This window comes from Aphanomyces astaci (assembly GCF_000520075.1).
Source record: "Aphanomyces astaci strain APO3 unplaced genomic scaffold supercont1.32, whole genome shotgun sequence".
In the NCBI taxonomy this organism is placed as follows: domain Eukaryota; phylum Oomycota; class Saprolegniomycetes; order Saprolegniales; family Verrucalvaceae; genus Aphanomyces; species Aphanomyces astaci.
The window spans coordinates 582172-609862 of NW_009798295.1; the positions used below are offsets into that span (position 1 = coordinate 582172).

Genomic DNA, 27691 nt, shown 5'->3' on the forward strand with positions numbered 1-27691 from the left:
CTACTCGGGATTGTATATGCAGTAGAAACGTTACGACTGTTCGTTTTCAACCAACACAGTACAATTGCATCGATCAAAGGGCAACATACATTGATATTACGCTGTAAAGTTTAAATCACTAAGCGGGCGCTTATTGGCTTCGGCTGCGTACTAGCTGCTTTTGGAGCTAGCGGACTTACTAAAAAGGGCAACATATAAATATATATATATATATATACTAGTATACTTCTAATAATACTACGTAGTAAGCTTACAGTTGATATTGTGAGTATCCACAATACTTAGTACTAATATTGTAAGTATTGTTAGTACAGTACGTAGTACTACTGCCTTGCACACGTCAAGGAGATGCCAAACAGAGCCGCAGTGGAGCTGTACCCATCCGAGTGCGACAAACATGTAGTGCAATGCTACTGCAACCCGGTCGACCACGTAGAACGTTGTGTGGTGATGCAGGGGGCCGTGAACATCATCCCAATTGTCTTAACACCTTCTGCGCAATGATGACGGCGCTGTGACCATACTCCACAGCACCGATGGGTTCTGTACCAGCCAGTGTAGGTGTGACCGGTCTCCACTGTGTTCCAAGCCGATGCCTAGACAGTGAATTTGTCCAACTTTGGATCAGGGGTGAGGCGGTTATCCTAAGAAGCGACGACAGCTGCAGCAACTACCAAATCTTCCGCAAACTCAGCCACTAGCGTTTTTGAAACTTTATTTTTTATTCAGAATTTTTATACTGAACTAAAGGGTAGAATATTCACGCACCGGTTTGCCACGTTTTTCAACATTTGTCTTGCATGTGTTAAGCATACCAATAGCATTTATTCTGAGCCATTTGCACAAATGGACACATTTTCATCCGGAGACGGAAACCAATCTGATTGGTTCTTGCTCCGGAACCTGCGAAAGGAGCTTAGAACTTGTCGATGAATACGATCAATATTCATCACATGTGTTTTTATTGCTTTAAATTATTCGATTGGCTAACACGTGTCGTCCCTGTCAATGGTAATCCCCAAACTGCATCTCTAGTACTACGTACATTACTATTAATAGAACTACATAGTAAGTTAGTAGTTAGTGAAGATGCGACTCGACGATACATACGATCAATTGAAACCCAGGTTGAATATATGATTATAATATGGTCGTCGCTACAGTGTCAACACTGCCACGGTCACGTTGTCGCAGGTTCGACGGACGAGTGCCATCTCCACCAGGGCGGCGGCGGTCCGTTCCTCACAATGTCCAGATATATTCTCATTGTCCACCACTTGTTGCATGGCCTCTTCATCGGTCACGCGGTCCCACAAGCCATCGCTAGTCGTACATATACCATCCATCCATAAATAACTCGATTCGAAAAAACCAACAAACAGAAACAAATACTTCGAAGTATATTATACAATTAGTATTAGTATGAACGTGATACAAAGGGAACACCAATCACAATCCTTCTCGCCGCGACATTTCATTGGCTTGTCCGATAAAGAAAAGAGAATATAGCCAATCAGCAATGCGTTCAGATTGACCAATGGGAGAGCTTCGTGATCGGTTTCGGAAATTCGTACATATGACGTACTCACCTAGCAACCACGACAATGTCACCATGCCTTCTTGTAAAGTGCCGAATCGAGGGCACAGCAGAGACCAGCGCGGGCGTTTTGTCCTTGGCTGATGTACCTTTGAGGGGGTGGTCTCCTAGCGACCGAGTCACAGCCAGCCGCACACTGGCTTTCGGATGCGTGACCCGCCAGCAGCCAGAAAACACCACCTAAAAGTACATTCTTAGCCGACTAACCAGTCATACACACGTTCGTACGTCGCCACCTGCTGCCAGAACGCGTGCCTTTTCAGCAGGAAGGTTCGGTTTATGGTCTACTGATAGCCGTTCGACGTCGTGGCTAAGCAAGTTGGTCGACGGATCCTGATGACAAGCAACACGGACGAGAATTGCACGGGAGTCGCCCACGTTGGCCACAAACACCATGCTGTTCATCACGAGCACCACCACCGCCGTGGCGCCGTCTCGTCGATCGTGTTCAATCGTATATGCCAGAATATCATCGTCCAAGGCCAGGAACGCGGCTTGCAGAATCGCGTAAATGGCGACAATATCTGGGGGTTCGAGGGGATTTTGTTGATGTGCGAGTTGTTGCAGGTGCTCATTGGACGCCAAGAGCGGACTTATATGGGCCGCAGCAAACTCCGCCGCCCATGCGCCGTTGTGGCCGTCAAAGATCGCGACCAACGCGCAAGTCGGAAACAGGTGATGGGTCACCACATGCTTGTCTTCCATGTAGTCGCGTGTGCCTTGGGACCATGCGACGCCGACGTGGATGGACAGGGTCTGTATCGCATGAAATTTACTCCAACTTGCCATGTCCTGCTGGAAAGCGGCCAGTGCGGCATCGTGGGAGGCACGACGAGCTGCTTTGGCGCGGCGGAGTTGCTTCGTTATAGCGTTGGGGTTGCTGGCGGACGAAAAGCCCGTTGCCATCTTTGTGGCTGATTGGACACTCGAGTCCTTGACTTTGGTCTTGAGGAGACAAGGGCCTCCTCCTTGGGCTGGTTTGACTGCGTGTTTTCGTGCCTTTCGAGCAAACACATGCAACCGACTTCGGCCAGATGTGCCAAGGCCGGTGACATCGTTCGACAGGTCAAGACCCACGGTGTTGTTGACGACATCCCCCGTTGCCATCATAGGGGTCATTCGACCAATCCTTGGTGTCTTGTCCTGCCTGCTTGTTGCAACCGATGGACGTCGTCGGAAGCGGCGGTGGCACTCCCTCGTTGGACGAGCACGTTGGTGAATGTGACAAGGAGATTCGGCGCGCCAACTATAAATACTCGAATCTTTATCCGGATAAGAAGTCCGATCATCCAATCATATTGCGATTCACACTATTTAGGGATCCTAGTGTAGTGTGATCATATTGGACTAACAAATTTCATCTATTAAAATTGAATTGAGAGAAATTATTCATTTATCTGGAAATCTTAGTCTTGTTGCCACGTTGCATCATCCGGATAATACAACATCAAGCCGGATTTCAACACCGTTTGACCAGATTGTCGAGATGGCCGCTTGGTTGTTGTGGGCCAGCAGCGCCGCCTGTGTCCTGCTGATTCCGGTCCTTCGATGGTTCTTCTCACCCGTGACTGTCGCCAAGCACTTCCTTGAGGCGTATGACCCCAAGAAGCAATGGACGTACCGCGATCCGTCTGTCATACCCTCGCGGCAGTACGTTTGGCGTCCTCCATATTCCTGACACTTTTTACATGACTGGCATTGGTAGGGTTGCCTTCCCATCACTGAAATCGGCGCCAACGTGCTACTTGACAGTCGTCGTGCCGGCCTACAACGAGTCGGAGCGCATCTTACCGATGCTGCATGCGACGGTGGCCTACCTTGAGAAACGACGGGCGGCGGATGCGCGGTTCACGTACGAGATCATCGTCGTGGACGATTGCAGCACCGACTCCACCGTGGAGGTCGTGGAGCGCGAAGTCGATCGCCTCGCCACTTCAACTTCGCCCTCTGTGCTCAAACTTCTCCGGCTGGACGTGAATCGAGGCAAAGGTGGCGCGGTCCGCTGCGGCGTGTTGCGCGCGGCGGGCGAGCTCATCCTCATGGTGGACGCCGACAACGCCACCGAGATCCAGGACTTCGACCATCTTGAAGCGTTTTGGACCAAGGATTCGTACCCGACCGGTTTGATTGTGTGTGGCAGTCGCGCGCACCTCCAGGCTGAAGCCATGGCGACGGTAAGTCCCGCTGTCTTCTCCATCATGTAGCAGACGTTTCATACACAAGGAATGTTGGTGCTGTAGCGTCATCCGCTGCGCAATGTGCTCATGCACGGGTTCCACTTGATCGTGTCGACGTTGTGTGTGCAGCAGGTGCAGGACACCCAATGTGGCTTTAAGCTATTCGATCGCAAAGCAGCGCAGCTCGTGTTTCCGCCGCTGCACATTGAGCGCTGGGGATTCGACGTTGAGCTCTTGTACTTGGCCTTTCAGCGCAAGATTGCAGTGCATGTATGTCGTTTGCAAAACGTCTGCAACGGAATGTTGGTTTTCACTCGGGGGAATGATTGTGTTTAGGAGGTGGCGGTGCATTGGCAGGAAATCGCAGGATCCAAGCTGGACGTGGTATCGGCTACGTTTAGCATGCTGCGGGAAATGCTATTGATCCCATGCTGCTATAAGGTCGGGATCTGGCGGGTCGACGACGGCGCCGTGCGGCTCGTGTAGTTGAGTTGAAACCTAAATGGATAATGTACCTACATGAAAGTGTCCTGGGTTAACTTACGTGGGAAAACAACAGCTTGATTGAAATAAGAAATGATGGTCTATTCAAACGAAATGATGGTCTATTCGATCAGAATGATGATCCGTCGGCTTTAAAGAATTCCTGGCACGATGGATTTGGGGGGGGGCTACGTAGTGGTGGAGGTCGTGGGATGGGAAGTGGCGGAGATGGCGGCGGTGAGCGTGGCGACGTCCCGCTGGAAGAAATGATACGCATATGCGGTGACGTTGGTCGGCCGATCCTTGAGAACACCTTTGACGAGTGCGCGGATGATGCCGTCGAGTTCTGGGTGGGCGCGGATGTACTTTTCGTTCTCGATGCGGATACCGCACTAGTAGATCATGCACACGACTGTCGAGAATGTCGAGAATGCTCGTGGAGGAGGAAAAGGGATGGAGTGGAAGCGCCTACCTTGGCTTGATTCAGCGCGGCAATCTGCGCGTCACTCAGTACGTCCATGTTCATGTTGTGCCTTCTGAACTCCAATACCCAAGTAAGTATACAAACTTGTATACTAATAGTACTACAGTAGTATATTCTTATTTTGACAGTTACATTTAGTATCTTGAACCGTCACGACTTCGCCATAATCGAACATATGGAGAGCAAGGACATCTTTGCGCGACTCGCCGCCGATGCCAAGGCGTCCAACAACGAAGCCGATGGGAATGTCAATGCAGATGATTCGTACCTTGTCGTGATTGGACCCAAGAACAGCGGCAAGACGTCGCTCGTCCTTTACTTTCTCAACCCAAACAAAGGCAATTGTTGGCCCACTCTATGACCTATTACATCTTACATGATTCTTGTGCTGTTTGTTGTAGTTGATGAGCCCAAACCCACGGCAGCCCTGGACTACGTCTACGCTCGTCGCGCCGTGGCTGGCAGCAACAAGAAAGCTGTCGCTCACATTTGGGAACTGGGTACAAGCTATACTTCTTAATGCCATCCATCATCGAGAGTTGCACGTACTTATATCCATGTGACATGGTAGCCACGACCAAGAAGGTGCTGGAACTGCTCAAAGTCCCTCTGTCGCCCGAGCGGTTGCCCAAGTCAACGCTCATGCTCGTGCTGGACTTGTCAGTTCCTGGGGACGTCGTGCCGTCGCTGGTGTACTGGATCGCGCTCGTGCGAAAGCTCGTGGCCGACACCATCCCCACGTCTTCGTCGGAAGCGCTGGTGCTGGCCAAGTATGGTGACAAGCATCCCGACCGCCGCGACGTGTCGCCGGTGGCGGTTCCGCTGTTGATCGTCGGTGCCAAGTACGAGACGTTCCGGGATGAGGACAGCGTCAAGCGCAAGGGATTGATCCAGGCTGTGCGGTTCATGGCGCACGCCGTCGGCGCCACGGTGTTGTTTACGTCCGTGAAAGACAAGACCCTCGCCACGCAGGTATAAAAGTTGGCATCGCTACGATGGCATTTGCTAAAATGTTGTCCTTTCAGCCAAAGTGTGATGACCAGTTTCACACTAATATAAGTCACACCCTAATTCGATGTTGAATGATTGAATATTCTACGTTTTGATTGGTCGAACGATGATTGTCTGCCGATTTGGTGCTTACGAGTACTTTGTAGTTTCGCGCAGCGTTGAATGCAGCGTTGTACCGTACCGACGGGAGTGGCAAATCCACAAAGGAAGTCGACAAAGGGTTGTTTGTGCCAGCAGGTACAGTGTGTACGGACTGGGACGTGTTGGGATTGTTATATCACTTGAGTGCTTTTCTGTATATTGAAGAACGGAACGAGTTGTAGGAACCGATTCATTTGAAGAGATCGGACTGCCCAAGGGCGCGCGAGTGACAGACTTTGAAGAGTCGAATCTGGACAAACGCATCAAGTTGTGGGCCAAAGCCACCGCCGAATTGTACCCCCCCGTGACCCCCCCGCCAGAAGGAGGTCCGCCGTTCACCCTCTTTTGTCAATATCATTGGATGGTTTTATTAGGAAAGGAAACTGTCGAAGATGACAAGGAAGAAGCAGACGAAAAGTACCCCGAACCGTCCATCGACGCCCTCCGCAAACAAAAGCGGTAAGTTGGCGATGGATCAAATCGGAATGTGAACGTGACATGGGGTTGTGTAGGGAAGAGTTACGGCGATACAAGGAAAAGAAGACGGACAAGAAGCCCTCGGCCAAGAAGGACGCCAAGGAGTGACCTGTACTTGAATACAGTGAGTTTTGGACGGGTCCATAGAATCAACTGTGTAGGTGCAGAGTTTGCACAACATCTAAGTTCATATCACACTATGTACCGGTAGTACTAACTATGAATAATCCAACCAGGGTGAGGCAATAAGAGGCTAGAATCTGCACATGCCAGCATTATTACTTACTAGTAACTACATGCATCCATGGACATGTGAATTTACTCAAATGTCCATTGTAGTATACTGTACTTCAATGGACATTTGAACTGCAACATTGAATGCATCGTACTACTAGTAATTACTACTAAGTAACTCGTAATGTATTTTAGTACTGTACTTGGATACTGTACATAATGGAATACCGCTTGGTAACCAATAATGTTCCAAGTTGAAGCACCTACAGTAAGTACCATACTATCTGAAACGGCGGCGGCACCTCCATCCCTCGCCATCTTTCGTTCGTCGTACTTCCATCACACATGTCTGCGTACAATGTCCTCACCAACATGCACCTGACGATGGTCGTCCTGTCGTTCCAAAGCGGGATCTTCGACACCCTTCGACCGGTATATGCGTATCGCGAGACGATGCTGCACAAGTGGCCGCGGCTGGCGCACAAGCACATCGGACACCTCGAGGACCCGCGGTCGGTTCTGTTTCTGCTTATCGAGCAGAATCAACTCGATGGCGTCCAGCGGCTGCTGCGGTGCCGACCCCGCGACTGGCCAACCTCACCTTGGCCAAGGGGCACATCATCCAGCCCCACTTTTGTGCTTCGTCCGCACCCGATGGACTCTGCCGCCGCCCTCGGCCGCGTCGAGATCTTGAAGTTTCTGCACACAGCGTCCATTGGACATTGTACGACCTCGGCCATGGACTTGGCGGCCCGCAATGGCCATTTGGAGGTCGTGAAGTTTTTGCATCACCACCGACAAGAAGGATGCACGACATGGGCGGCGAATTGGGCGGCCGAGTACGGCCACCTCCATGTCCTTAGGTTTCTCCTCGACAATCGTTCTGAAGGGTTTACAGCATACGCTGTCGCCCACGCCGCCCACGATTGGATTCAACGAGCTCTGACTAGTCACAGCAATAAAAGCCAGAATTACGACTATTATTAATACTAGTAGTACAAGTATATCGCAATGAAAATCCTATTGATATTCTACAAATCCTATTGATATTGTCCTTTTACCCAAAATTTGGACTTTTGAGCTAATTCGCCAAATCTATCGATCGATTATTTATACTGACTTTTGTAGTTAAGATCGTCCAGTTTCACACTAATTGAAATCACACACTAATTCGATGTTGATTTGGTCGAATAGTAGATTTGATTGGCTACTTGATTCTTGATCTGGGTTTTGATTGGTCGATCGATTGTCTGCCGATTTATTGCTGCTCATGATTCCATTCGAATCGACTTGACAATATGGTGATGAACAATGATGTGCTCGAATGCTAAAACCCCAATGTTACATGCCCAGTGTATCATGCTTTATCTCATGTACTTCGAAGTACTAGTTAGTGTACAAGTAGGAGCGACGACTTGTTATGGAGAGATACTGAAAGGACATCTAGACTATGGTAGTTACTACCGGTAGACTATGATGGCTATACGACGGAATGGCAAGTGTCGTCTATGAACATGGCGGAACTGTTACTTCTCTAGAGGGCGGACGGCGTCGATTGAAGCAACGTGTCCGCTTTGAATGTCTACATATGAAGCAAATCGTGATGCCGTAGAAAGAAAAGGTATGACGCATTTACCTGAGCATGGGGTTCGTCGAGCCAGGCACGCGATTGGGAAATGTCGGCTTGGATAGCGTCCACGAGGGCTTCCAGGGATGGGTAGTTCTCTTCCGGCCGCAAGTACCCCACAAGGACGAGGTTGAGGGTCGCGCCGTAGAAGTCGGACGTGAAATCATGCAGCAAATGAGGCTCGATAGTCTTCTCCTTGTTCTGAAAGAACGGGTTCCAGCCCACGCTCGCCACCGCCTTGTATGGGCCTTGCCCGTCCACGGTCGCCCAACCGCAGTAGATGCCAGTGGGAATGTCATGGAGCAGGTCACCCAGCTCTTCCGACGACAGGTTCGCCGTCGGGCAGCCCAGCTGCTTCCCGCCACGGCCAAAGCCGGCCACCACCGTCGCCGTCAGTCGGAACGGCGTCACTTCTTGCATGTTGGTCGTTTGCTGAATTCGAGTCCTGTACATCATTCGGATAAAAACATTTATCCGGAGATCAAGCAACTCAGAACCGGATAAATAGGCTGTAAAGTTTAAATTATCCGGACTCCACAATTGCGCGCGAAGAAAAACGATCATTTCAGAACAATCTCCATAGGTGACAGGTCCCCCGCGATCGAAGCGGCGTCCGCGCTTTCCTCGACGAACGTCGACGGAAATGACGATGCTTCCGCATGTTCCTCGGCGACATACGTCCACACGTTCCTTGGCCTTCCCCGCAGGAACAGCCACGTATTCATGAGCGAGCCTTGGCTGAAGGGCAAGACGTCCGGCGGAAGGTCCTTCAAGTATGTGATCTTGCTTCGCTTTGCATGCTCCCAGGACGACTATGAGGTACAAACGAAGTTCAACTGGTGAATTGAAGATGGAAAATGGACGTGCGTACTTGATTTGTCGAGATGAGATACACGTGGTAGCACAGCAGGCCAAACGCGATCAAGAACACTAAAAACCCAAACACGACGAGCAGCATGAACGGAATGCTGTCCCGAAGCCACTGCTCCAGACTGTTGTCGTCATCGGTCTCGTCGTTCATGCGCATCCCGAACGACGCAATGCCCATCCCCCATATCGCTTCCAACGATTGTGTCAACATGTACAACACGAACAGGCGGTGATTGTCGCGCCCCACGCACACACCCGCACACACACAGCTACATGATTGATGCATGTAAGAGACAGAAACGTACGAAGTAGGTTGCAAGTACTGTACACACACGTACTGGTGGTCATACTGCTCGACGCATCGTCCGCAATCGTTGCTACATGATGAAAACGTTAAACAGCGTTGATATAGAATCAAGCTTGAACGTACCAATGCTTGGCTCGAAGCGGCTGGTGGACGTGGCAATGTGCACAATAATGCCGTCGGTCCACGTGCGCCACTTCGACGTCCAAGAGCGAATCACTGGTGTCGTCGTGATGAAACACGCCCCCGTCAACTCCATAGTCGTCTTCTAAGCGTTTGTCTTCTTCCTGTGGCAGCACGAACCCTGGAGACGAACGCTGCAGCACAACATAGCACACCGCGTTCATGACTCCAAGCGCGATGCACAGCACCAACCCAGTGGTCCAGTCCCGAAAGTACTGCCGCCACGCGCCAGCATAGATGGGATACGCATATGCGACGACGTGGAAGCCAAGCCACCATAACCGGGTGTAACAGACGCTCTGTTTCGCCAACGCGATGGTCTCCGCAGGCGTCCGGTCGGCTTTTCGGCGAGCCATGCTGTCGATAATTCCGGATCATATGCATCCGGATGTGGTTGCTTTTCTGAATGCACTGTGTGAATAACAACAATAAACTATTGTGCTTTTTCGTGTGAAATTTCGTCGTTGGAATTTAAATCGATTTGATTGGCTACCTCAGATAGCTCAAAATTATTAGCCAATCAAAAACTTCTCAATGAAATTCAACCAATCAGATCGATTGTGGATCGGTTTGGTCACACTAATGACCACCTCGCCTGCCAAGCGGCCACGACGATCTGCACTGCGTTTAGCCATGTCCAAGCTAAAGCGGGGGCGTTGGAGGCGACAATGACGGCGTGGACTGAGCTCAAAGGCCGCGTTCGACAGAACCTCCACCCCAACATTGTCACATTGAGCGTGGGCAGTACGATCTTTCAGGTGTCCAAAGATACGCTGCTGTGTGGGGACGGAGGCCCTTAGTTTCACGCGTTGCTAGGGTCTGGTCAGGGGAAGCCCGACGGCGACGCGTACTTGTTCGGCTTTGACCCGAACCTTTTTCGACGAGTGCTGATGCATCTGCGCGCTGGAAAGGCAAGCCCAATCGATGACGAGTTGTCAGAAGCCGAGCGCGACAAGTATGCGTCGATGATGCATATCTAAAGCTGACTGATGGGCCCCCAGCGGAAGATGTGATATACCGATCCGATGGGACCCGCAAACCCTTGGACCAGGAATCAAGTTGGCGAATAACTTGCGAACAATTCTGATGAGGTTAATTCCGTCGCCATGCGATGTTGCCTCGAAATGGCAGTGTGTTGTAGCCCTGGCGCCGCTGATGGGACCATTTCAAGCCCGCGTTGACAGTGGCAATTGCGATTTTCTTATCGGCCTCAGCCCCTGGGGATGAATGGACATCACTTCGGAATCCCCAATGTCGAAATGCTACCTATACAAGTCAACCAGAGCCACTAGCCATTTTGAGAAGAAGTATCCAAGCCACCAACCAATCTACGATTCAAGCAGGCGACGTGGTGACGATTCAGCGTACTCCATTTGAATTTGCCATGAACGATGGAGATTCCGTCAAGCCGACTCTTGTCGACACGTCCGAGGACTTAATTCAGGTTGTGTTTATGTATCGATTGTTGAAGATTACAATTGTGGACTACGTAACCATGAATATACAACGTGTACTACGTATTAGTACTTCGAAGTACGAGGTAATAACTTTGGCTGCTGTACAGTATTACAGCCCAGTAATCGTGTCTCAAATAGTAACGCCAAGAAGCAATGTAGTGTCTGTCAATCATAACCAGTTGCAAGGAAGTGTATAACGTCGTCACGAAACCGATCCCCTAATACCCATCTACATACATGTACACGCCCGTTCCAATTCAAATCGCCAACAGTAACGTTCAGTTCGATGTTCATGAAATAGAGTAGGAGCTAAAGGCGGCTTAGACGTGCCCCGGGGTGGAGACGGGGACGAATTCAGTTTCGTCGTTGATGATGTGTTCGGCCTTGGTGATGGCGGTCTTGTAGTCGTCGCTGGCGTCGTACGCTAGCCCTCCATGGTACGACACATCAAGTCCAGCGAGTTCATTTTCCCGTGTCACACGCAGCAGGTCAAGGCGGAACAGGCCGAGGAACAGCACCGTGCATGTCACCCCCACCCACGCGACGATGGCGACGATCACAATCAGCTGGGCTGCAAATTGGCGGCCGCTGTGGGCGCACGTGTAAAAGAGGCCACATGTATCGCTTCGGCCGTACGCCATCTGCATCCCGTCCGACGAGGCAAGCAAGCCTGGGGCGAGGACACCCCACATCCCACAGAGCAAGTGCACGGGCACGGCGTCCACAACGTCGTCGATTCGCCAACGAACGAGCAGCCTCGAGGATGCCGTGTACAGCACCGCGGCGACAAGACCGATGACGACGGCGCCAGCGGGCTCGACGACGGCACACCCGGCGGTGATCGCGACCGCGCCGGACAAGACTCCGTTGTTGGCCATGGTGGGGTCCACGATGCGGTCGCCCGTGACGGCGTTGATGCAGACGCACGAGATGCCGGCGGCGGCGGCGGCTAGGGTGAGGTTCACGGCGACTTTGGCGGCAACGTCGGCGCCGTTGCCAACCAGCGTGCCTGTGGACATGCAGTTGAAGCCGTACCAGCCAAACCAGAGGAGGAGCGTGCCGATGGTCTGGAGCAGCACCGACTGCTTGGGCATGTCGTGGACCTGGCCATCCTCAAAGCGGCCGAGGCGGGGCCCGAGAATGCAGCATCCCACGAGCGCCGCCATGCCGCCCGTCATGTGCACGACGCCGCTGCCGGCAAAGTCGACAGCCCCAACGTCCAAGAGCAGGTGGTTAGGCGTGTTGAACGCACTCGCAAACCCCGTGGACGACCACACCCAGTGCACGACCACGGGGTAGATGAAGGCCGTGAGGGCGACCGCGTACGCGATGTACGCGACAAACGAGATGCGCTCGGCCACCGCACCGGTCACGATCGTCGACGCGGTGGCGGCAAACGCCCACTGGAACAGCCAGCCCGCGTACGCCTTGCCATTGTACCGGCGCGTGGCATCGTCGCCATCATACACTTCGTCGAGGAAAACGAACCCGCTGTTGCCGATGAACCCATCCCCCTTGACAAACCCAAACGCGTACCCGACAAAGTAAAAGCACACGGCGCTGATGCACCCGTCGAGGATGTTCTTGACGAGGATGTTCTTGGTGTTCTTCACGTGCACGCACCCGACCTCGAGGAAGCAGAACCCCACTTGCATGAAGAAGACCAGAAACGCCCCCATGAGCGTGTAAAACGTGTCCAGTGCGCGCGCCGACGCCACGTCCGCGAACTTGGGGGAAACCGACGCAACGAGCGCAGCGAATTCGTCTGTGGACAGCGTCACAGCCGAGCCGTTAACGACCAAAGTGACGTTCATGCTCGTTGTTGGAAGTGGAGTAGAAAACGAGATGGGGAGAAGGAGAAGGATGAGCGAGGGAGGAGCAACAACTACCGTTGTTCTGCAGAGGGCAGATCGAATTGTGACCGACCTAGATGATGGCCCAAGAAGGGGGCTGGTTGTCGTCGTCGAGATGGGGTCGTCACGTTCTCATCACGAGGTCATGGGAATGGCGGTGTTGGGGCCACAAGAATTTGAAGAGGTCTCGTCGGATTGGCTGTTGAGGAGACAATCCAACCCCGTCCGAGTCGAACGACCGTTGGTGGATACTACTTTATTGAACACGATTGCAAAACCTCGAAAAGAAACGAGCAAACTACCAAGTGTATTTGTTTTGCATCATCGTACTATTAGCGTGGGATAAATAGAGGATACAGTAGGATACAGTACAGATGTACAAAAATATATACTAAATGCTTTTGCTGTTGGAATATGGTACAATTGGCATGGGGCTAGCCCTAAGCTCGTAAATGTCGGTTTGTGAGCAAGTACGTGGCAACTCCTCGGAACAGGGGCGAGGAATCAGTTGAATGCACACCTTGACGACGCCACGTCACGACGACGATTGACCAGCTGAGAACTCAACGAATCTGATTCCACGGAGCAGATTATTCCTGTAAAAGATGACTTCAATAACGTTATGCGTCGTAGAGATTCCCCTGTCATGGATCGCCTCCACTTTGTTTCATGTGCTTATCAAAGGGGATAAGTCGCTTGAAACACAGTAAACGACATACATTGCACTTCAGTGAACCCGTCAGGAAAGCACGTGCCCAACAACTTGGAGTAGCATCCCTTTCATTTAGTGCAGCCTCCCCCAACTCCCCCAACGGGAGATGACGGAGTCGGCGTCACAGAGGCTTTCGTCGTCGCAGGCTTGGGGGATTTGGTCGTCACAGGAGTCACAGACGTCGTCACAGGTGTGACAGGGGTTGGGTGAGCTTCATGTACGGCTCAAACGTTTCTGTACTCCTGTTCGTGATACAGTATACCTGAATCTAAGCGGGACTCTGAAAATGTACAGGGCATGAACGGTACCACCGAGTCCCATATTTTCAGTGAACTTCCACAGAGAAACACGGAATCCCCTCTAAATATTAGCGTACGCAAATCGCTCTAAGCATGAGCATTGACTTACAGTTAATACTAGTAAGTAATTGTTGTCGCCAGTGGTCGACACCGTTTTGAACGTCGTTAACGCCAGAAAGTCGTCGTATTTCTTGAAGTGCCCTGCAGAGTCGAAAGGGGGACTAGTGTATGGTTTGCTGTACATGGAGAGACTAGGGAGAGCTACACAGGTGCAGTTCATGTCGTCCTACACAGGTGCAGTTCATGTCGTCCTACACAGGTGCAGTTCATGTCGTCCGTAAAGATCAACGGAAGTTGTCTTATCGATTGCTCAATCACACGAACGTTTACACCTTGAACCGACCTCTACTGCTGAACATTAAGCATAATCATCCTCGTTAAGTTACATCATGTTGCGCATTCAAAACGAAGGACGCCCGTTTTGAAGATTTGGTGAGGTGTAAGCTACCTGCCGACGAGACACATTTATACTAGTAAGGCATATTCTTGTGGTGGAGCTGACCGAACGGCACCACCAACGTTCTCTAGTTTCTCCTTCGAGGTATCCGTTTGGCGTTCAAATTGTGAGTTCCGTAATATCCATAGCTATCATGTCAATACAAATCACCGTTAATACAGGGCATTCAAAATGCAAATGAAAGGAAATGAGGACATCCAATTATACTATTAATAGTAGTGCACTCTAACCTTACAGTTCGATCTCTCCAGAATTTCGCTCACGTCAGTTTTTTCTAATCAAAACAAGGCATTCTAATTGGCTACTATCCACCACTCAAGCCAATCACAGCCTTTCCCGAATGCGGTGGACAATCCTTATTATGGTGTCATGCCTGCAGAAAGTGGAGTTGGACATGCCTTGGGAAATCGATACAAGTCCCTTGGATGGTGTGTCGCCGGGTACAGTATCGGTGGAATTACAGGATCTCAACTGCATTTTGTTTACCCCCCCCGTATCGGGTGAATTTCCCCTGATTCGAACTTGCAAGTCTAATAGGGAATATGACGCGACGCAACTGAACGAGGGTTGTACTCCAGAACTGGTCAACATGGTTGGCAAGTTGTTCCTCACAGGTCTCGTCTTGGTGCGAGCAATACAAGTCTGTACACGAGGTCGTCCAAATGTGGTTAGTACGTCGAAGCTTGGCCCATAAATGCAAGTACTGCGAAGCGTACACGGCAAGGTGAACTTGACAGTGTAGTTGAAGCTAAACCTTGTCATGCTTATCAAATAACGTTATATCCTGGTTACTCATCGAGAATCGCAACTTTCATTTGTGCATACTTAAACACCACCGGAAACAAGTCCTTGGAAGGGTCTTCGAGAGTAACGATGCACGGATAGCCATCATTCACGGCAAAATCAACATGCGACAGAGCACGCTGAACCGCACCACGTTCCCCCCCATGGATCTTCAGCAGGACCGCGACATGGGTACCTTTCTCAACCTGGCTCCGGTAGACTTGTACAGATAGCAACTCGCCATTGAGCTGCTAGAAGTGACATCCATTCCCCCGGGGCCAAGGCCGATACGAAACTCCACGGATTGTGTAGTGCCCACGCGGACGTTCACCCTTCCCGTCAGCGGTGTCGTGGCTACGGCACACTGCCACGTCACAGTAAACATACCCATCTGACTCGTGCGCGAGTCATTCGACAACGAAATGGCTGGTCCATCTTTCGCTTGACGGCGCCATCATCGAATCGGTGCAATTCTCACCTGCACTGAAGCCCAACGGCTCAAAGTCAAAACACACAAGCATCCGCACAACTCGACTTCGGCCAATCCGTCCATCAATATGGTCTTTCCAGAACGCAGATATTACATCAGCAACCGTCCAAACAGTGTCGAGTCAAGTCCAACACGTACGCGTCGCCGTCTGAATTGTCTCGTCCAAACCCCAACAGCGCGTGGAAGTACGTGTGCCTTTACCGCCACCAACACTCAACGTGACTACGTTCGGGTGGCTGATGATATCTTGTCGCACGCAGACTTGGAGCTCGGCCCATGCGGTCATGTTCTTCTTCACTTCCGTTCCCCAATCCTACTGTACTCTTCTAGGTTTTGGCTAAACCCAGTAAATAAATACAGTAGCTGTCCCTGGTTCGGAGACTTATTGGTGGACGTCGTCATGGTTTGAGGACTGCCCAAACGAGGGGAAATTGCGTGTGAAGTTTGCTCTGCATTTTAATGGGACGAGGTCGTCCCAACAAAAGTTGTCAAGTTGAGTTGTTTTGGATTACCCTGCACCTAGCCATGCACCTACCCCCAACTCTATGCCTGGCTGCACCTATGTCCAGGAAGGTAACGTGCAACCCCCTCTCTATCCCCCTTTTAACCGCTTTCGAGTTGTGCAAGCGCAAATGCGACACGGGCTCGAGTAAGAATCATGCAAGGTCGGAATGACAATTTGAATCATACTTCTGAAGTACTACCGGTAGTATGCCTTCAAAAAGCACCATATAGATGAAGGTATAATATAGATGAAGGTTCATTTATCTTTTGCATTGTGACTTGTCACCTTTGATTACCATGAACGAGTCGCTGGATGAGACGTCGTTGACGTTTACGCATTGGGCCGGCGAGGTCAAGTACACATTCTGCGGCGAAGAGATCACGCTGGTGCAAGACCCGACCTCGCACGTCCTGGGCAGCACCGTGTGGGACAGCGCCAAATGTGTGATGAAGTACATCGAGGTGCATCGGCCGCGGTTCGACGCCATATTGGAACGCCAGCGGCCGTCGCGCAAGTCCAAGAAGGCCCAGCCTACCTCCACCACCTCCTCCTTATCACCTGCATCTGCCACTGTGTGTGAGCTAGGCGCAGGCCTGGGTCTTGCTGGCATTGCGTTCGCCAAAGTTGGCTTTTGCGTGGTGCTTACCGACGTAGCACCTGTGATGCCTTGGCTTCGGGCCAACATCCAGGCCAACTGCACACCGACCCAGCTGGAGACAAATGTGTTTGCACACGAGTACGGCTGGGGCACTTCGCCAACGTCGTTGCAGCGCGTCGTCATGTCTCCGTACGGTACGTCCTCCCCTTCGTCCATATTATAAGAGCACTATTATTTCGGCTATTTCGTAGACATTGTGCTGTGCGCCGATGTGATTTACGAAGCGGCTTGCGTGAAACCACTGGTTCAGTCCATCTTGGCGATCTCGAATCGAAAGGTTGCATCCGTTTAGCTTTGATTTCCGAATGAACGACGATCATCGGTTAGACGCTGGTGCTGTTTGCGAACGAACGACGCACGCCCATCGTCCACGCCGAGTTCATGCGATACCTCAACGAATACTTTGTATGGACAGCCATTCCACAGTCCCAGTGGCACCCCGAGTACGCCAAAGGTACGTACGCCCCTTCAGCCGTTTCTACAGTACCTTGAACACTCGAGTAGACACTTTGGAAATGTACGAAGCCAGGCGGAAACACACCAAAACGCCACTTGACATGGTCATACCCGACGACCCGTCCCTTGCCCCGCCTCAAGACGGCCTTTCACACTCGGACGACACATAGCCCTGCTAATATATTAGGGCTCATCCGTTCAAGCATCCATGGGAGCTAAAAAGTCGAAGAGATGCCGAATATCCATATATATATATCCTGCAGGGTTCAAGGAAGAATACTTGGAGGACAGTCGAAATGTGTGTCTGGTGCTGGTAAAGATGGGAGTGGTACTACACCCGATGGCATGTTGATGTAGTTGTGATGGATAATATGTCACCTCCAGCAAGGTCGATCAACTTCGACGCACGCTCAGGTGACTAGTTAGTATATAGAGTAAATATTAATAGTATACAAATTGTTGTGTTTAAACGCTCCAGTTTAGAATAAACGCATAATCCAGAAAATGACATGAAATATGGGCGAAAATAACACGGCACGACTTCGATTTGTTCTTACAATTTCCAACCACAAACGACGTTACAGTACTCGGCAGAAGAATTGAACCAATCAGCGTGCAGGAAACCATCATCAACGTTTATTTACTGTTAGGATAATTAGGACTACGTAGTACAACACCACCTTTCATATACAAAATGTCAGAATAAAGAAAAATCGATCAATAGATTTGGCGAATCAGCGCAAAAGTCAGCCAACTTTTGGGTCAAAGGGCTACACTGCTGTGCACAGTGGGGCACAGTGGGACGAATTCGGGACAGGTGCCGCACTGGCTCTAATTATGTGTCGTTTGTACGACCTTGACGTTGAACTTGATACAATACAGTGCTTCGTCTCATACTACTAGTACTACTAGTACTACTACCACACAAACGTTCGAATAGATCCCTTAGGCACGACCGTGGGTACCGACTGTTGGTGCTTCCCATCTTGGACTACAATATCAAACGAGACATCTTCCCAGGGATGTTCATTGAGCACCACGAGGACACTTGCCTTGTCTGGCGTGGTAAAGGCCACCGCCTGGACAAATGCATAGCCTGCCGTGACACAATGCTCACTCGACGGGTTCACCAGCGCCGCCCCATCAAACATCCACGTCTGCGCCGCCTTGTCCGCGGCCATGCATGGTTCCAGCGTGAGTCGGCCGCCGTCTTCCAGCGCGCCATTCCGATGCGTGAGGCATCCACCTCCTGCATTAGTCTCAACGTCCTGGGTTTCGTTGGTGGATATCTGTGGACGTGCTATTGCTTCAAATGAAATCGTCCCATCTTCCAAGCCAAATGTCCACGAATTCGAAGTGTACTGACACTCGACCAACTCGATCCGGTTGCCCAACCACGGCTCGGCCACGACGTCAATGCACAAGCTCGTGTTGGCCACTTGCAGCTTGGCGTCCGATGTGCGCACAATGCGCTGCCGACTCGACCGGTCGCAGCCGTACGCGCCTGCTGGGAACCGCGCCGCCAGCTCGCCCACGTCGCCGCCACGACTGTCTGCTGTAGTAAACTTTACATGCACTCTCGACTTGATTCGCGTCGACCCTGGTGGAATGTATCCGGAAAAGTGCTTGATGTAGTGGAACATGGGCTGTACGGTAAAGTCTTGGCCATCCGGATGAACGATCACGGGTGCGTCGCACGTGTTGCCGAGCTTGTTGGGGCCGCCTTGGTGGTCCAGCATGAGGTTCCAGTCGACCCATCCGCCGGCATGATGGCTCAAGTCCTGGAGAATGTCGTGAGCGTAGCGCACGCCGCGGTCCCATGCCTGCGGCCCCGTCGCGACGCCCGGACAGTGCGCGGCTTCCGTCGCCAGGAGCAGCTTGGTCGGGTCCAGGTGGTGCGTCTGGTTGACATGTTCGTGGTTCTGCACGCCGTCGAGGTCTCTCGTATTGTCGTACCAGTGAAATGCGACACCGTCCACGAACGGCGCGACCGCCGAGTGGTTGTACACACCCTGGGCCCACATGTGGACGTTGCCGCGGTTGTGGTCAAAGATGAGAATCTTCACATGCGGGTGGTCGCGGCGGATGGTCGGTCCGAGAAAGTCGGCGATAAAGGCGGCCTGTGTCGAGTCGTCGTACAGACATGCTTCCCATGGCGCCGGCTGCTGCGGCTCGTTCTGAGGCGTGAGACCCCAAAAGTTGATCCCGTACCCTTTGTAGGCGGAAATGAACTTTGAAAAGTACAACGCCCACGAGCTTTGAAAGGCGGGATTGAGGCCATATGGCTGCGCGGACCCGAGCATGTCGAGCTTCCCCGATGCGTCAGGCATCTTCATCCACGCGGGAGGGCTCCATGGTGACAGGAACAGCTTCATGTCAGGGTTAAGAGACAAGGCGCGCTGGATCAGCGGAATCATCGCGTCCGTGTCGTGCGTGACAGACATGTCAAAGTGCTCGAGCAGCGTATCGCCGTCGACGTCGTCGAAAGAGTATGAAGATGGGGAAAAGTCGCACGAGTTCATTGGCACGCGGCCGACAGAGTAGGCGGCGCCGCCGTCCGCGGCCGGACTGAAGTACAACCGGAGGACATCGTCTTGCTTGTGTCGTGGCAGTCGCTGGAACTGCAGCGCCGAGGCTTCCGTGAACGCGCCGCCAAACCCGACAATGTGTTGGAACGTCGTGGATGTGTCCACGAGAATGTGGCTCGACGTGGCATCGCCCTTTTGGTGGGACGATGGGCGAAGAGGGGCGTGGTGGATAGATTGCGTCAGATGGCCGCTGTCAAAGCTGGTTTCAACGACGTGGAGAAAGGACGACGAAGACGACAACTGCGAGGTCGTGGTCGATGAAGTTGGAGAAGCATCGAAAGTGACATGGTGGACAATGCAGACGCCAAACGACAATGCGATTGCGGCGCCAACGGCTATTGGCAATGCGTGGCGCTTGAACCAGGCGTTGGTGCGCTTCATGGTGACGACCGGCATGGAGCCATACTGCGTCCGAGAAGGATTCGCGGCACTAGCAGCAGTCGGACTTGCTCGCGGGGAAGCATGCTTGCGCTCCATGTGGAAGATTTCGAATTGGGCTGGTCGTTGCCCCATTTGGCCAAGTTTCGAAATCTTTGTAACCGTTGGAGATGACATTTTCCAATGTTGCTGTTTGATTGGTTGAAACTCTAGTTTCCATACCAATCTGTCCAATAAAAACCCAGTATCAAATAAAAGGACCAATGAAACACGACTGTCACGATCCCTTCAAATGACAGTTACAACAACTTCCATGGAATCAATGTTGGCATTTGATGGAACCATGATGCAATAAGATTCACGGCCGGGTACGAGCACGATGGCAGTCTATTGCGGCTTGAAGAGCTTTTGCGCCGTGCCGATTGATTCTGCCGACACCACATGTAGTACGGCTCCCAGCGCGCCTCCAACGGCGACCAACGTGTCTTGAACCGCCCGCCCCGTACCAGATCGTCATGTGCCGACTATTGTGGCTGACGTTACTGATGGGAAGGAGCAGTGACCCTCCCTTGGCATTCGTGTTCGAATGCCCAGCAGCGCCAAGTTTGAACCGGCCAAAGGTTCTTCGACCTTGGGTTACATGAACAAGTGGACGGAGACGACAAGAACATCGATCATACCACGACATCCCATGGTTGGTCGGGCGCCAATCTCGAGCATGGCGTTCACAGGGCGAGGGTGGCGGAGTCGAACAAGCCATGCGTTGGTGTATTGCCCGTTGAATCATATAGTAATGGAGTAATCTATTGTCGGACCAAGTCAAAGTGTTGATCATACGCCGCTCGGGCTGTAGAAGTCGAGAGATATTGTCACGGCGCCCTCAGCCGACCCCGACCACTGGAAGTTAAAGTGCAAGTACTACACTTGTTTTCGCCTTTGATGCCATATGGCTGTCAATGTTATTGGGCGAGTGTTGAAGGTGTCGTCGGTTCGTAACGGTCGTTGCGATGATCGAACGAACCGACGACAACTTCAACAACACGGAGAATCTGTCTCGTGCAAACGAAGATATGCATCGGTACTCGAGTATTATAACGTTATGATGGCATATCCCATGGCGAAACACGAGCCGTGGATTCCTTCCGTGTCCACGAAAGCTACTACGTACCCTCCAAGTAGTACCTGTCGGGTGATAAAGCTTAAACTAGGGAATTCGACACTGCCTCCTTTAGTCCATCGTGGCCATGTCAACTTCACGAGATATGGTCGAATGAATGCAGGTCAAATTCGGCTGCTCACTGATCCGACTTAGCTTTTTCACCGACGACACGTCGACCGAGGAGGCAACCCTACTGACCGTGTCGTTCGCCATACGCATGTGATGGAGTGTAAGTCCTGAGCTGACTACCGTTGTAGATATGGCCACGACCAACCAACGTGGGAGGATGCAGCAGTGTACTTACTACCTTGAGCATATGACAAGATTGTGCTGACTGGCCTCAAGACTGGCCACGACAGAATCACTAGAAGCTGACCAGAAGACTATGCGATCACCAGGAAAGGCTCGGGTGGAACGCTAATGGAATCCCATGTTTGCTTAGTACATAGTAGTACTACGTAGTAACCAATTGCCTGTTACTACGTAGTACTTTGGTGGTTGAAAGGTAAAAGCTACTTTCCGTAGACGACAACACGAGAGAATACTGTATGTTGTGTCTTCTTAACTGTAAATAGTGGAAAGCAGCAGCTTCAACTACTACTGACTACATGAGCATGCATGACGTGCGGCGGTCGCTTGGTCCGTCTGCATGTCCTACGTCGACAGATCGTCCTAGTAGGAGATTGGATATTCGACGATGGAGCGATCCGTGCTTGTCGTTCGTGGGTACGACCACAGCGCCAGTTCCAAGCGGCTTGGCCAGCTTTAGCGCCGTCGACTTAAACTTGACCTCGAACGCCCGCGACAGATGCGGCTTGACATCGTACACCCAGTCCCAGTACTCGTCCACTTCTCGACCTGTGCACTCAAACATGACTTTGACTTCCCCTACACACACAGGACACCCTCTACCAAGCCGCCATCATCATGAGCATCGACGAAGGTGGACGAGAGAGCGTACGTAAAGGAAGACTGCCCACCGAGGGACTGGATGCACGCATCGCACACACACTTGTGTTGGCAAGGAAAGAGCACCATGTGCGTCGGTTGTTGCTTGCACACGACACATGCCGCGTCCTCGTAAGTCCCGTCGGGGCGGCGCGCGTACGGCTTAGCCATGTTGAACTTGTCCACCTCGGTCATGTAGTCGCTGATCATGCTCTTGCTCACGTTCCGCAGTATCCTTACTTGAAGGGCTTTTTCGTCGTCTGCGGACGAGGCTGAGGATGATCGATGGGCGAGGCTCCGTCGGGACTTCGAACAGTCCAGGCTCTTGTACTCGGATGGCGCGCCGACCACAGGCAGATGCGACTGGCAGTGTCCGCTTTGCAAGTGCCTGTACATCACCACGCCATGCTCGTCCATGACCTCGACCCACCCATTTCGATCCAGAGATGCCCGTCGCGCGTTGGCGTCCATGCTGGCGGCGGCACGGTTGCACGCAGCCTCGATCCTTTTTTTAGTCGACCAGCATGGTCCAAGTCTTATCCCTGTAACCGTCGCTTGAGGTCCTCATTGATCGCTCAATGTGTTGCATGCTTCTACCGGTACATAGAGGGGACTGGCGGCAGTGGACTGCCGCGACTTGAAGCGCCGACATAGCTTCATCATCCACGTCATGCAGGTTGGTTATTTGTACTTCAAGTGGTAAGCCACATGGCAAAGGAAAATGGGTCTTCAAGAGTTGTCTCAATTGCATTTCATTGGCTAAAATAATAATGAACGACCAATCACTTCACGCAATCAACCCAACTTCACAGGGTCCCATTTGATTCGCTAAAATAAATTCAAATAAGCCAATCAAATCACTTTATGCATGGATTTCTGTGTATCAACAGCGCATTGTGAATTTCGACGTCAATATTGCAGGTGGGTATGCTGTCCTTTCTCGAGCGACCCATGCCGCCGTCGCCGTGCTCTTCATGCGCTGACAATATCTTCTTGTAGGATGATCTCGTCTCTTCGCCGACCCGTCATGCGACGCATGATGTCCTCGCACGCACTGCCTTTCGCGGCGGCGTCCAACGTCCTCGATGGCAAAATCAACACCAAGTCCAAAGACTTTCTCGACAGCATTGAGCGCATGAATGAGCTGACGAGCGAACTGAAGGTATGTCCATAACATATCGTCATGTGTTTCAGCCATGAACCCATTTGTGAATGCCCTAGGGTCGCTTGGATGTCGTCCGCCTCGGTGGTGGTGAAGCGGCCCGCGCAAAGCATGTGGCGCGCGGCAAGCTGCTCGTCCGAGACCGCATTGACTCATTGGTGGACCCGGGCAGTGCGTTCTTGGAACTGTCGCCTCTCGCCGCCCACGACATGTACGGTACGCCCATCCCCGCGGCCGGCATTGTCACTGGGATCGGTCGCATCCACGGCGTGGAATGCATGATCTTGGCGAACGACGCCACAGTGAAGGGTGGCACGTACTTTCCCATGACGGTCAAGAAACATTTGCGCGCGCAAGAAATTGCGCGCGAAAACCGGTTGCCATGCATTTACATGGTGGACTCTGGCGGTGCGTTTTTGCCGCTCCAAGCCGACATTTTCCCCGACAAGGAGCACTTTGGCCGAGAATTCTACAACCAAGCCAACATGAGCGCGGCGGGGATTCCCCAGATCGCCGTCGTGATGGGGTCATGCACCGCCGGCGGCGCGTACGTCCCAGCCATGAGTGACGAAAGCGTGATCGTGCAAGGCAACGGCACCGTGTTCCTCGGCGGTCCGCCGCTTGTCAAGGCCGCGACGGGCGAAGTCGTGACGGCGGAAGAGCTCGGCGGCGCGGACGTGCATTGCCGGACGTCGGGCGTGACGGACCACTTGGCCAAGAACGACGCGCACGCGATCGAGATTGTGCGCCGCATCGTGTCCAACTTGAACTGGACGTCCAAGGCTTCCGTGAAGCAGTCGTTCACGGACGTCGAGGAGCCAGTGTTCGACCCGGCCGAGCTCGGCGGCATCATCCCAGTGGATAGCCGCAAGCCGTTTGATGTGCGCAAGGTCATTGCACGCATCGTGGACGGGTCCAAGTTTGACGAGTTCAAGCAGCACTACGGCACGACCATCGTGACTGGGTTTGGTCGGCTGTACGGACGCCCCGTGGGGATCATCGCGAACAACGGCATCTTGTTCTCCGAGTCGTCGGTCAAGGCAGCGCACTTCATCGAGTTGTGCTGCCAGCGCCAGATTCCGCTGCTGTTTCTCCAAAACATTACGGGGTTCATGGTGGGCAAGAAGGCCGAGCACGGCGGGATTGCCAAGGACGGCGCCAAGCTCGTCACGGCCGTGTCATGCGCCAACGTGCCCAAGGTCACGTGCATCATTGGCGGGAGTTACGGCGCCGGCAACTACGGCATGTGCGGCCGCGCGTTCAGCCCGCGCTTCCTGTACATGTGGCCCAACGCCAAGATCTCGGTCATGGGCGGCGAGCAGGCGGCGGGGGTGCTCGCGACTGTCCAGCGCGACAATCTGGAACGTGCGGGCAAGACGTGGACCGCGCAAGAGGAAGCGGCGTTCAAGCAGCCGACGCTCGACAAGTACGAAGTCGAGAGCTCGGCGTATTACTCGACTGCGCGGCTGTGGGATGACGGGATCATCGACCCCAAGGACACGCGCAAGGTGCTGGGACTGAGCTTCAGCGCCGCCTTGAACGAAGTGCCGACGCCCACCAAGTTTGGGGTGTTTCGCATGTAGTAGTACAGTTTATAACATGAACGATATACAACATGTCGGTCGTGTTGATAGGTTTAAGCCGACGCTGGCGACGTCCACTTGTGCACAAGCGCGCGTTTCAGTTGATACAATTGCGCTGCTTCGTTCGACGCGTGACACGCGAGAAGGAGGTAGTTGCGAGGCTGAACCATCCACGCAAATCGCATAAAGATCATACTGTACACCGCCATCGCTACGTACAGGTGGTGCGCATGAGCTTAAGGTGTCCAGGTCCAACATGAATGCCTCGAGGAGAAAGGCGCATATATGTATTGGGGTTCGTGGCTTCGTACCACTCGTCATGTTGATCGAAATGTTCTCGGGGGGTTTGTTCATGTCGGCGATGGCCTAATTGACGACGACGCCGCGTTGGTGAGCATCGACACATACATGGAGGAATATGGAGAACGAGGAGAACGGACGTACGGCGGCCACGAAGCCCCAGTTGGCCACGGGGCCCCAGAAGTGCGTGGTCTTGGGGCCCGTCGGATGGTTGACAAACGCCTTGAACCGACCTGCGAACGACATGATGCAAACGCTTATGATGTCACAACCCCATGATGGAGTGTCATGCATTTCGGATAATATTCGAAAATCCGGATACCGAGAGCTCCATTGATTTATCCGGCGACCTTGATTATCCGGTTTTAGCAAGGACAAACAGTGTATTGTAATTGGAATTTGCACGGCCGCCATCGTACAGATACTGATTGGTCATAATGTTAGATTCCTAGGATATGATTGGCCAATTGGTTTAATGTGAGCGTCGACCGAGGCATGGCCCATAGAGCCTGGCGTCATGCTGCTTTCGAGTGCCAAGTCAAGGTGCATATCGCGGCTAGTTCACCTACGTGTATATATGTAGAAGTCATATATTGAAGTGCATACCACATATCTCTTCTGCGCTTACATAGAGCCTCCATTCTATGATTCATCACGGCACTGGACTGCGTTTCTGTATTTCGCATAAGGCCGCTTGCTTTCACGTAAAAGACTTAATGTTGCTCAAACTCCTACCGGTACAGTTTGCTCACTCTTGTGTGGTCACTCATCGGTAATTTAACGTTGGCGTGCATTGCGAGCTTCACGGTAAATGTCCACGAGACTGTTGTCGAACGAGTTTTCAACATCCTCCTTTTGTTTAAGTATGTCGCGAGTGTTGAGAGCATTCAGTTGTAGAGTCAGCCTCCAAATCGAGTTATCGTCCACAACAACCAACTGAGGAAGGAACGAGGATAAAGAGCAAGTAGAAATGCAAAGTGTGTCAAAACTGACATGTTTGGGATGTCAATCTGCCGCCCTATTGCAGGCTCTGTGCTTTCCTGCAATACTTGTTGACAATGAAGTTAACTTATCACAACACATCGAGCTCGATATACAACCGCTGTGACCACGAACACACCAAAAAGCTTGTGATTTCGCCATACTGTATTAAGGTCTGGACAGTGCGTCTATACAAATCTCAATTCGTAGCAAGCCGACCGTGACGTGGTTTGTATACAGTAGTTTGGTTTCACAATGTCAAATGCAAGGTGGACAGATTACTAGCGTAAAACTGCGCTGTGGATGTTGGAGTATATGTAAGCTTACTCTCTGCCAAACTAACAGGACTGTAAACCCAGGGTATTTACAGATCACACCACTAACACTAAATCCATTCCGACCTGTCGTTTCAACGACATACATACCGGTATATATACTGTACCTTCACCATATCACGTCACTGAAACAAGTTCCATCAGTCGCATGGCATTTCTACCTCCAAATTGTCGTGGCTGGATGGAGTTTGATCACCTTTGTGGCTTTGCACATTATAGCCAATAGAAATGCTTAGCTTACAGCTTGACGTGCGTCGTGCAAATTCGATTTATATCACATCAAATTTAAATATCTTGATATTTGTATTTAGGGGTTCTTAATTTCTCGATGGAAGCAGAATTTGCACGACGCTCGTCGTGCACGAAGCCTTATAACCGGATGCCGGTCGTGTAAAAACCGTATTATGTACGGTACAGTTCCATGATGTACTGTAGAGCTATCACTCTTGGCTGCGTACAGTACTGTACAGTACACCTTGTACCTAGTACACGGTAGCCATGGGTTACAGTGTCATGGTACAGTACATATTAGCTTTACCTTCGTACTCTTGTACTGTATGTAGTACGTACGTAGGAGTACTGTACTGTAGTATATTATTGTCGTCGTCATTGCTATTCTGGTGGATGCATCGAAGATTCTTTGTCACCACCGTACTGAGCCTGTACTGTACGGTACACTAAATCGCATTCACAGTTACAAGTACCTGGTAACGTTACAGTACGACCACCCCCTGCAGTATGTTGTATTTCTCATGAACTCCTTGGGAGATGCGCTTAATGTATCCGCGTGTCTGGTATTTATTTACCTTAACTTACACTATGGAGGTACGACTGCCAATGCTACTATCACATATATACATCGCGCCTGTCGATTGGTTCGTTTCCAGCCAATCAAATGAAAGATACTCCTTTCATTCAATTTCATTAGGGAGAAATCGT

General features: G+C 51.7%; 14 protein-coding genes across 20 annotated transcripts; 6 read left to right on the forward strand and 8 right to left on the reverse strand.

The window, feature by feature from the left end:
- Positions 1–1122: 1122 nt before the first annotated feature.
- On the reverse strand, positions 1123–2836 carry H257_11200 (hypothetical protein). 3 transcript variants are annotated; one of them, XM_009838072.1, is made up of 3 exons: positions 1834–2836; positions 1590–1777; positions 1123–1323 (listed from the first exon to the last, which is right to left on the reverse strand). In XM_009838072.1, exons 1-2 carry the CDS (start codon positions 2714–2716, stop codon positions 1608–1610), a joined length of 1053 nt encoding a protein of 350 aa, XP_009836374.1. In that variant the 5' UTR covers positions 2717–2836; the 3' UTR covers positions 1123–1323; positions 1590–1607. The 3 variants fall into 3 exon arrangements, with proteins under 3 accessions (XP_009836374.1, XP_009836375.1, XP_009836376.1); XM_009838073.1 differs by having other exon boundaries at positions 1826–2807; XM_009838074.1 differs by having other exon boundaries at positions 1590–2807.
- Positions 2837–2975: 139 nt separating this feature from the next.
- Positions 2976–4309, forward strand: H257_11201 (hypothetical protein). 4 transcript variants are annotated; one of them, XM_009838076.1, is made up of 4 exons: positions 2976–3247; positions 3303–3771; positions 3838–4044; positions 4111–4309. In XM_009838076.1, the coding sequence occupies exons 1-4, from the start codon at positions 3084–3086 to the stop codon at positions 4258–4260; spliced, it is 990 nt and encodes a 329-aa protein (XP_009836378.1). In that variant the 5' UTR covers positions 2976–3083; the 3' UTR covers positions 4261–4309. The 4 variants fall into 4 exon arrangements, with proteins under 4 accessions (XP_009836378.1, XP_009836377.1, XP_009836379.1 ...); XM_009838075.1 differs by having other exon boundaries at positions 2976–3771; XM_009838077.1 differs by having other exon boundaries at positions 3838–4309.
- A 25-nt stretch (positions 4310–4334) lies between these two features.
- H257_11202 (hypothetical protein) lies at positions 4335–4816 on the reverse strand. The gene is made up of 2 exons (XM_009838079.1): positions 4730–4816; positions 4335–4649 (listed from the first exon to the last, which is right to left on the reverse strand). The coding sequence occupies exons 1-2, from the start codon at positions 4781–4783 to the stop codon at positions 4446–4448; spliced, it is 258 nt and encodes an 85-aa protein (XP_009836381.1). The 5' UTR covers positions 4784–4816; the 3' UTR covers positions 4335–4445.
- Positions 4817–4894: 78 nt separating this feature from the next.
- H257_11203 (hypothetical protein) lies at positions 4895–6616 on the forward strand. The gene is made up of 7 exons (XM_009838080.1): positions 4895–5079; positions 5143–5241; positions 5313–5713; positions 5899–5989; positions 6076–6219; positions 6268–6352; positions 6406–6616. The coding sequence occupies exons 1-7, from the start codon at positions 4917–4919 to the stop codon at positions 6476–6478; spliced, it is 1056 nt and encodes a 351-aa protein (XP_009836382.1). The 5' UTR covers positions 4895–4916; the 3' UTR covers positions 6479–6616.
- Positions 6617–6878: 262 nt separating this feature from the next.
- Positions 6879–7626, forward strand: H257_11204 (hypothetical protein). Its single transcript, XM_009838081.1, has one exon. The coding sequence runs from the start codon at positions 6950–6952 to the stop codon at positions 7589–7591; it is 642 nt and encodes a 213-aa protein (XP_009836383.1). The 5' UTR covers positions 6879–6949; the 3' UTR covers positions 7592–7626.
- A 325-nt stretch (positions 7627–7951) lies between these two features.
- H257_11205 (hypothetical protein) lies at positions 7952–8669 on the reverse strand. The gene is made up of 2 exons (XM_009838082.1): positions 8241–8669; positions 7952–8186 (listed from the first exon to the last, which is right to left on the reverse strand). The coding sequence occupies exons 1-2, from the start codon at positions 8649–8651 to the stop codon at positions 8139–8141; spliced, it is 459 nt and encodes a 152-aa protein (XP_009836384.1). The 5' UTR covers positions 8652–8669; the 3' UTR covers positions 7952–8138.
- A 69-nt stretch (positions 8670–8738) lies between these two features.
- On the reverse strand, positions 8739–9991 carry H257_11206. 2 transcript variants are annotated; one of them, XM_009838084.1, is made up of 4 exons: positions 9532–9991; positions 9440–9478; positions 9103–9370; positions 8739–9043 (listed from the first exon to the last, which is right to left on the reverse strand). In XM_009838084.1, the coding sequence occupies exons 1-4, from the start codon at positions 9942–9944 to the stop codon at positions 8792–8794; spliced, it is 972 nt and encodes a 323-aa protein (XP_009836386.1). In that variant the 5' UTR covers positions 9945–9991; the 3' UTR covers positions 8739–8791. The 2 variants fall into 2 exon arrangements, with proteins under 2 accessions (XP_009836386.1, XP_009836385.1); XM_009838083.1 differs by having other exon boundaries at positions 8739–9370.
- Positions 9992–10256: 265 nt separating this feature from the next.
- Positions 10257–10568, forward strand: H257_11207 (hypothetical protein; the record flags this gene model as incomplete). Its single annotated transcript, XM_009838085.1, has 2 exons — positions 10257–10332; positions 10405–10568. 2 exons carry the CDS (start codon positions 10257–10259, stop codon positions 10566–10568), a joined length of 240 nt encoding a protein of 79 aa, XP_009836387.1.
- A 741-nt stretch (positions 10569–11309) lies between these two features.
- On the reverse strand, positions 11310–12859 carry H257_11208 (hypothetical protein; the record flags this gene model as incomplete). The annotated part of the gene is made up of 1 exon (XM_009838086.1): positions 11310–12859. One exon carries the CDS (start codon positions 12857–12859, stop codon positions 11366–11368), a length of 1494 nt encoding a protein of 497 aa, XP_009836388.1. The 3' UTR covers positions 11310–11365.
- A 3641-nt stretch (positions 12860–16500) lies between these two features.
- Positions 16501–17639, forward strand: H257_11209 (hypothetical protein; the record flags this gene model as incomplete). Its single annotated transcript, XM_009838087.1, has 4 exons — positions 16501–16996; positions 17054–17139; positions 17190–17316; positions 17367–17639. 4 exons carry the CDS (start codon positions 16501–16503, stop codon positions 17486–17488), a joined length of 831 nt encoding a protein of 276 aa, XP_009836389.1. The 3' UTR covers positions 17489–17639.
- Positions 17640–18043: 404 nt separating this feature from the next.
- H257_11210 (hypothetical protein) lies at positions 18044–20542 on the reverse strand. Its single transcript, XM_009838088.1, has one exon. It carries the CDS (start codon positions 20459–20461, stop codon positions 18236–18238), a length of 2226 nt encoding a protein of 741 aa, XP_009836390.1. The 5' UTR covers positions 20462–20542; the 3' UTR covers positions 18044–18235.
- A 1505-nt stretch (positions 20543–22047) lies between these two features.
- Positions 22048–22862, reverse strand: H257_11211 (hypothetical protein; the record flags this gene model as incomplete). The annotated part of the gene is made up of 2 exons (XM_009838089.1): positions 22048–22351; positions 22405–22862. 2 exons carry the CDS (start codon positions 22860–22862, stop codon positions 22048–22050), a joined length of 762 nt encoding a protein of 253 aa, XP_009836391.1.
- A 53-nt stretch (positions 22863–22915) lies between these two features.
- H257_11212 (hypothetical protein) lies at positions 22916–25136 on the forward strand (the record flags this gene model as incomplete). Its single annotated transcript, XM_009838090.1, has 5 exons — positions 22916–22924; positions 22999–23067; positions 23282–23316; positions 23391–23553; positions 23613–25136. The coding sequence occupies 5 exons, from the start codon at positions 22916–22918 to the stop codon at positions 25134–25136; spliced, it is 1800 nt and encodes a 599-aa protein (XP_009836392.1).
- A 17-nt stretch (positions 25137–25153) lies between these two features.
- On the reverse strand, positions 25154–25712 carry H257_11213 (hypothetical protein). Its single transcript, XM_009838091.1, has 3 exons — positions 25581–25712; positions 25448–25502; positions 25154–25347 (listed from the first exon to the last, which is right to left on the reverse strand). The coding sequence occupies exons 1-3, from the start codon at positions 25680–25682 to the stop codon at positions 25190–25192; spliced, it is 315 nt and encodes a 104-aa protein (XP_009836393.1). The 5' UTR covers positions 25683–25712; the 3' UTR covers positions 25154–25189.
- Positions 25713–27691: the final 1979 nt, after the last annotated feature.

Coding starts and splice junctions, on each gene's coding strand:
- H257_11200 (XM_009838073.1), bottom strand. CDS start 2,716: ATGACCCCTATGATGGCAACGGGGGATGTCGTCAACAACACCGTGGGT. Junction 1,778..1,825: donor TTCTGGCAGCAGGTGGCGAC/GTACGAACGTGT, acceptor ATGTACTTTTAG/GTGGTGTTTTCTGGCTGCTG. Junction 1,324..1,589: donor GACATTGTCGTGGTTGCTAG/GTGAGTACGTCA, acceptor ATGTACGACTAG/CGATGGCTTGTGGGACCGCG.
- H257_11201 (XM_009838076.1), top strand. CDS start 3,084: ATGGCCGCTTGGTTGTTGTGGGCCAGCAGCGCCGCCTGTGTCCTGCTG. Junction 3,772..3,837: donor AGGCTGAAGCCATGGCGACG/GTAAGTCCCGCT, acceptor TTGGTGCTGTAG/CGTCATCCGCTGCGCAATGT. Junction 4,045..4,110: donor AGCGCAAGATTGCAGTGCAT/GTATGTCGTTTG, acceptor GATTGTGTTTAG/GAGGTGGCGGTGCATTGGCA.
- H257_11202 (XM_009838079.1), bottom strand. CDS start 4,783: ATGAACATGGACGTACTGAGTGACGCGCAGATTGCCGCGCTGAATCAA. Junction 4,650..4,729: donor CCGCGCTGAATCAAGCCAAG/GTAGGCGCTTCC, acceptor ATGATCTACTAG/TGCGGTATCCGCATCGAGAA.
- H257_11203 (XM_009838080.1), top strand. CDS start 4,917: ATGGAGAGCAAGGACATCTTTGCGCGACTCGCCGCCGATGCCAAGGCG. Junction 5,080..5,142: donor CTTTCTCAACCCAAACAAAG/GCAATTGTTGGC, acceptor TGTTTGTTGTAG/TTGATGAGCCCAAACCCACG. Junction 6,220..6,267: donor GACCCCCCCGCCAGAAGGAG/GTCCGCCGTTCA, acceptor TGGTTTTATTAG/GAAAGGAAACTGTCGAAGAT.
- H257_11204 (XM_009838081.1), top strand. CDS start 6,950: ATGTCTGCGTACAATGTCCTCACCAACATGCACCTGACGATGGTCGTC.
- H257_11205 (XM_009838082.1), bottom strand. CDS start 8,651: ATGCAAGAAGTGACGCCGTTCCGACTGACGGCGACGGTGGTGGCCGGC. Junction 8,187..8,240: donor TCGACGAACCCCATGCTCAG/GTAAATGCGTCA, acceptor CTTCATATGTAG/ACATTCAAAGCGGACACGTT.
- H257_11206 (XM_009838084.1), bottom strand. CDS start 9,944: ATGGCTCGCCGAAAAGCCGACCGGACGCCTGCGGAGACCATCGCGTTG. Junction 9,371..9,439: donor GTCGAGCAGTATGACCACCA/GTACGTGTGTGT, acceptor TCAATCATGTAG/CTGTGTGTGTGCGGGTGTGT. Junction 9,044..9,102: donor ATCTCATCTCGACAAATCAA/GTACGCACGTCC, acceptor TGTACCTCATAG/TCGTCCTGGGAGCATGCAAA.
- H257_11210 (XM_009838088.1), bottom strand. CDS start 20,461: ATGTCATCTCCAACGGTTACAAAGATTTCGAAACTTGGCCAAATGGGG.
- H257_11213 (XM_009838091.1), bottom strand. CDS start 25,682: ATGTCGTTCGCAGGTCGGTTCAAGGCGTTTGTCAACCATCCGACGGGC. Junction 25,503..25,580: donor ACTGGGGCTTCGTGGCCGCC/GTACGTCCGTTC, acceptor GTCGTCAATTAG/GCCATCGCCGACATGAACAA. Junction 25,348..25,447: donor TTCGATCAACATGACGAGTG/GTACGAAGCCAC, acceptor ACCTGTACGTAG/CGATGGCGGTGTACAGTATG.